The sequence below is a fragment of the Petaurus breviceps genome, unplaced genomic scaffold, assembly GCF_028583685.1.
Source record: "Petaurus breviceps papuanus isolate PSGF00001 unplaced genomic scaffold, PetGlider_PUasm1.0 89893, whole genome shotgun sequence".
Taxonomy (NCBI): domain Eukaryota; kingdom Metazoa; phylum Chordata; class Mammalia; order Diprotodontia; family Petauridae; genus Petaurus; species Petaurus breviceps.
The window spans coordinates 328,865-334,997 of record NW_027187139.1 but is presented as its reverse complement, the minus strand read 5'-3'; the positions used below and the strand labels follow the sequence as shown (position 1 = coordinate 334,997).

Sequence of the window (6,133 nt, the reverse complement as noted above, 5' to 3'; positions counted from 1 at the left end):
GTGATATGGTATAAAGGAGCACTATGTATGGAGTGATAAAAACTAGAGTCCAAATCCAAGGGCTGCTACTTACTGGTTGTGAGGTCTTAGGCAAGTCATTTCCCCTATCTGGGCTTCAATTTCCTCATCTGTGACCCTTACTTAGCTGAATTATGGAGAAATCAGAGTTCTTATTGGTCCAATTGTCTGGCCATCCTTTCACTAGCCAGGGACTTATGACTCATTGTGTAAATTTTCCAAAATGCTTTGACTTCTCTTCCCCTACCAGGTCCCCTTAGTTAAAACCTCCTACCAAGAATGGAACAAGGGCAAAAAGAGAATGATTAATTCAGAATCACAGGATCCCGGAACTGAAAGAGACTTTAAAAGTTATCTAATTGAATCCACATCTTACTGAAAATCTCTAACAAATAGTCCTCCACATTCAGCTGGAAACCATCCAGTAATGAGGTAATGACTTCTGAAGCAAATCATTCCATTTTCAGACATTTTGTCTTTCTTTACATTGGGCTTAAATCTACCTCTCTACAATTTCACAGAATAACAGATTTTAGGAGTTAGAAGGGACTTCAGGAGCTCAAACCCCCAAAGGAATCTCTTTTATAATGTATCCCAAAATGATCATTCAACCTTCTACTTGAAGGCCTCCAATGAGAGAACTCACCATCTTCCAGTGAAGCTCATTATACTTTTGAACAGTTCTAATTGTTAGGAAACTCGTTTGTTTGTTTTCTGATATCAAACCTAAATTTGTCTGGAGCCAATTAATCTAATGACTTTTCTTCATGACGTTCATTCAAATAAGGCAGAAAATGTGGTGTAGTAATGAAAACATTATATTTATAGTCAAATGAGCTAGTTTGAATCATAGCTCTAATGTAGTCATGCAAAAATACTCTCTTTGGTCTCTTTGGTTTCCTCACCTGTAAAATTAAGTGTTTGGATAAGATGACCTCTAAGTTCTCTTGCTTTAAATCATAAATTAACATCCCTTGAAATACTCAGACAGTTAGCATATCTCCCGCCACCCCTCCAAGTCTCTCTTTTCCAAATTAAATATCTTCAGATACCTTTATTGACACTCAGATGGTGTGATCTTGTTGGTCACTCTGCCATGGACACTCTCCAATCTTTTTATGCCCTTCTTAAAATGCGGTGTCCAGAAATGAATGCAATGTGTCATATGTGGCTTCACCAGAGCAAAATACAGAAGGACTCTTGCTTCCTATGTTCTACGTGTCATGACATCCAATTCAATCTAAGATCCCATTAGCTTTTGGGACTGCCATGCCTTGCTATTGACTCACATTGATCTTACAGTCTGCTAATTGTCCCAGATCTTTCTTCAAATAAGTTGTCAAACTGGCCATTATTCCTTCAGTTTATATTTGTGAAGTTGTTTGTTTGAACCCAGGTGGTGGACTCTACATAGATCTCTATTCTATTTCCTCTTACTAGTATATTGCCCCAGTTTTTATAGCTTCATATCTATTTGGATCATGACTCTTAACCAGTAGGTCAACTATTCCTTCCAACTTTGTGTCTAGGTTCTTACTAACACCTCCTGTCCTGGTTCTCACAGATAGCAAGGTGTTTAATCCACTGAAATCCTATTCTGATGGCATATCTTGGTTTAGGGGCAACCCTGGTTTCTTGAGGACTATGTTGTATGGGATCTGGCAGATCTTAACAAGCTGGAAAAGCTTTGAAGGCCAGTATTGTGGGGGACTATATGTTAATCTTTTATTTAGGAACCAACTTAGCTTACTGCAGAGAAACTCATCAAAAAATTGACTGCATGGTGACAAAATGTTCAGCCATATCAAGTCAAGAGTCCTAGAGGAGTTATGAGCCATATTTGTGTGTGTAATATTCATGCCAATGATATCTCAAGGTGTAGGAAAAGAGAGGAATAAAACTGCATACAATTCAACAATTTTTTTTAATTGCTGCTCTGCACAGGATGCCCATATACAAAGATGAAAAATACAGAAAAGCAGCCTTCAAGGAGTTCATAGTCTAAATAAGGCATATCAACCAATAAATATTATATGAAGTAGGATGTGATTGAGTTGCCAAGAAAGGGGCTTCGATTCAATTCAAACATGGTATCCATATGGGAAAGGGCAAATAATCTATTGACCTTGGTCACAGGAGTTCAAGACTTTTCCTTCTTAAACAAAATGATGCAACTGAATTTAAATTGCACAAATTTCTCTGGGCCACTTTTTTTGATGAAGATTCCTATGCCTTGAAGTTCTGTCTGGTCCCTCATTTCTTCTTGCGGCAGCATGTTCGGCGGCCAAGGGAACAGGTCCCAATCTTTTCTTCTTTGCTGGTACATCCAATCATTCTGCATTTGCCATGCCTCACTTTACAAATCATGTTGTTTATTCGTGACAGCAACCAACCTTCACCTAGAAGGAGAGGAGATTTTTAAACTGTGTAAGGGGGCAAGTATTGCAACAGATACAGTGGATAGAGTTCTAGGTCTGGAATCAGGAAGACCTGACTTCAAATCTAGTCTCAGATACTCATTATCCGTGTGACCTCAGACAAATTACTTAGTCTCTGTTAGCCTCAGTTTTCTCAACTGTAAAATGGAGATAATAAAAGCCCCTATCTCCCAGAGTTGTTGTGAGTACAAGATGAGAGACATTTATAAAGTTCTTTGCACAGTGTCCAGCACATAATAGGCACCATATAAAATGCTAACAAATAATAAAAATAGTAAACTAAAACCACTCTCCAAGATATTATTTCCAGAAACCTGCTATTAAATATAATATTATGGATAATCTTTATATCATAGACAGTATAACTGTTACACATACAATGTCACACCATCATAACAGTTGTAGTTCTAGGGGATTATTAGTTAAATAATATACTCAAAAAATTAAAATTCACTTTCATTCATCTAATCCAATTCAACAATCACTTAACCCCCTGCTAGATACTAAGTATACAATGTCAAATAGTCCCTGTCTACAAGGAATTTGTATTCTAATGAATGATGCTACTATGTCTCTAAAGCATGAAGTTTAGTCTTGTAAAAGTCGCAACATGGGGCAGCTAGGTGGCACAGTGAATAGAGCACAGGTCCTGGATCCAGGAGGACCTGAGTTCAAATTCAACCTCAGACACTTGACACTTAACTAGCTGTGTGACCTTGGGCAAGTCATTTAATACCCAATTGCCTTGCCATTTCCCCTCCAAAAACAAAACAAACAAAAAGTCACAATAAAGTTAATCTTATGGGTGCAATGTGGTCCATGGCTTCATGGTCACTAGCAGGACCACGGACAAGACTGTGAATGTCTTCATTCAAATTGGTCCCTTCTATTATAACAACTAGAAAAATAAATCAAATCTATTACTATTAAGTAATTCTGCATGAAAAATAATAACAGCTAACTTTGACATAGTACTTTACAGTTAACAAAATGCTTTTCATATGATCTTCACAAAACTCCTGGAAGGCGGGTAATATTTTTATTCTCATTTTTTTAGCTATGAGGAAACTGAAGTTAAAGAGGCTAAATGACTTGCCTATATTTCACACAAGTGGTAAGTATCTAAATCAGAATTAAAATCCACATCCTTTTGACTTGAAGTTCTGAGAAAGTTGTACAATCCAGTAAGTAGGTTCAGAACCAACAGGAAGAAAAAAAGTTTCCAGTCACATTTTTTTATTCTTTGCAATTCAACTGATTAATTAAAGTCCGTTCTCAGTCAGGGCAAGAATATAGAATATGGAAAATATAATGAGACTAATTGAACAGTTGGAAAAACACCAACATAAGATGTTATATAGAAGGCTAGCTTTGGACTGAAGGACATCTGAGCTCCAGTTCTGATTCTGTTATATACACATAATCTCTCACACCTCAGTTTCTTGAGGGCAAGAACTATTTTACTTCTATATCCCCACTGTTAAGAACAGTGGTTTGTACCTAGAAAGCAATAAATACATGTTGAATTGAATGCTAGCTATATGAACAAGGGAAAGTCACTTAACTGCTTAGTAAGGTTATACATTATGGAGAGTTAGAATTGGAATGAATCTTAGAGGTCATAAAATCCAACCTCATTTTATAAATAAAATAATAAATAAAAATTTATAAATAATTTATAAATAAATAAAATGTATAAATAAGGAAGTAGAGGCCTAGAGAAATTAAGTGACTTGCTTGGGGGTTACAGAGCTAGTAAGAGTCAGAGTTGGGATTTAAACCAGGATTTCATGGTCCACTGCTCAATCCATGTACTTCCAAGGTGTCAATCACGCAACTTATTGACCTCATGCACCCACTAGGGCTGCCCGAACCAGAATGAAATATAATTAGGAAATATTTAACAAAATAAATAAAAATACAATAAAACATAGATATTACATTTTAAAACTAAGTCAATATGTGACTTGCAAGGATCTTCTCCTCCTCCACCACCCCACCTTTGTATTTGAGTTTCACACCAGTGCATTACCCCAGGTTATTTCTGCATTAGAGAAAGCAATATCCAAATCAGGAATTCCCCAAACCAATATCACAAACAATATCACAATGTCATTATAAGGATCCCACTCCCAAAAATGATGTTTGAGTTTTAAAATAATTTAGGCCACAAGCCATAATGTATATAGTGTGTGCATTAAAAGGAAGTGTGACTGAAAAGCATTTGAATTGCACCAGTGCTACTCTGGTGCACACATTCCCTCTATCTCTTGTTTTTTTCTCTTTCTTTCTCTGATTTTATAATAATAGGATGAAACGCAAAATAATAATGCCAAACATTTATAGAGCACTTGCTATATGCCAACAATTGCTAGGCACTTTACAGTTATCTCACTTGATCCTCACAATGACCCTGGGAGGTAGGTGCTATTATTGCCCTCATTTTATAGATGGGGAAACTGAGGCAAACAGAGATTAAGTGACTTATTCATGTTCATACAGCTAGTAAGTGTCTGAGGCTGGATTTGAACTCAGGCTTTCCTGACTCCAAGTACAACGCTCTAACCACTTTGCCACAAAAGATGTACAAAGGTATTAAAAGCCAGTCTTGTTTGTTTGTTTTCTTGGCCAACAGCTCAGGCACAAAAGAGGTATGGCACTGGAAAGTGCTACTCATTGGTACAAAACAGTATGCATCTGCTCATGAAGACCAGGGCTATATTTGGTCCCAAGGGCCTTTCATTTGCTCCACTGCTTCAAGGAGAATATAAGTTCTCACTGCAGTCTTAAAAAATGAGAACATTTGTTTTGTTCCTTCTGATAAAGTCATCATTACCTTTTGATAGTTCATTTAAAACAAACCAACCAACCCAGAGAGCCCTATGCTAATCTCTCACTCAGAGACCACTGATTTTCCCATGAAGTCAGTAGGACTCTTTTGCCTATCTTAGTGGTCAGTGGACTAAAAACATTTGTAAACCAATCCCTGCTGTGATGTTCCTTTCTTTCTTCCCTAACTGCTATGTTCCATTCAGAGAATCTACTAGAGTTCAATGCTCTTGAGAGAACCAGATACAGATCCTTATTTCATGGTCGTGTCTCCTCTTCTATTCTCTCTAGCCACCTATTTTCCAGCCCCAGTGCCCTTAAACCCTCTTACCTGGAACAGGCAGCAGGAACAAGAAGAAAATGAAAAAAAGTAGGTAATGGATCCTCATGGTTGGTGTGTGACTGGGGCTTCGACCCAAACACTGGGAAGCTTCCAAGACAAGATAGGAGAGAAGGACGCTCACCTGTGTCTTATTGAGGATGGTGCTGGACAGATTGAGCAGGCAGACACACTAGCTGTCATTATAAGGTGTGGACAGCCTAATGTCTTTTCCTGAAGTTTCATGCCAGGAGCTCTTACGACACAGAGCTCCACCCATTCACTTTGCACATGTCATGGTACAGATGACAGATGAAGGATGCAGATACATAGATGTCCCCCAAAAAATCATTCTGTCATCCTGTACCCCTAACCCAACCTGTGGAGGATGATCCAATTGGGTTATAAATCTGGTAGTAGGTCTGAAAGTGGTGACATTTACCCGCCCGCCCCCCAGCTTGGAGCAGAATAAGAACATTCCACCTGGGCTTTATATTTCCTTAGGATTGACATGCCCTCCTCAGCCCCA

General features: G+C 38.0%; 1 protein-coding gene across 1 annotated transcript; it reads right to left on the bottom strand.

The window, feature by feature from the left end:
• Positions 1 to 1,923: 1,923 nt before the first annotated feature.
• Positions 1,924 to 5,847, bottom strand: LOC138176544 (beta-defensin 103A-like). Its single transcript, XM_069107323.1, has 2 exons — positions 5,617 to 5,847; positions 1,924 to 2,417 (listed from the first exon to the last, which is right to left on the bottom strand). The coding sequence occupies exons 1-2, from the start codon at positions 5,672 to 5,674 to the stop codon at positions 2,272 to 2,274; spliced, it is 204 nt and encodes a 67-aa protein (XP_068963424.1). The 5' UTR covers positions 5,675 to 5,847; the 3' UTR covers positions 1,924 to 2,271.
• Positions 5,848 to 6,133: the final 286 nt, after the last annotated feature.

Bases quoted from the DNA above. Each gene is read 5' to 3' on its own strand.
- LOC138176544 (XM_069107323.1), bottom strand. From the start codon at position 5,674: ATGAGGATCCATTACCTACTTTTTTTCATTTTCTTCTTGTTCCTGCTG. The intron at 2,418-5,616 runs GTAAGAGGGTTT...CTCTCCTTCTAG, and splicing joins GTTCCTGCTGCCTGTTCCAG to GTGAAGGTTGGTTGCTGTCA.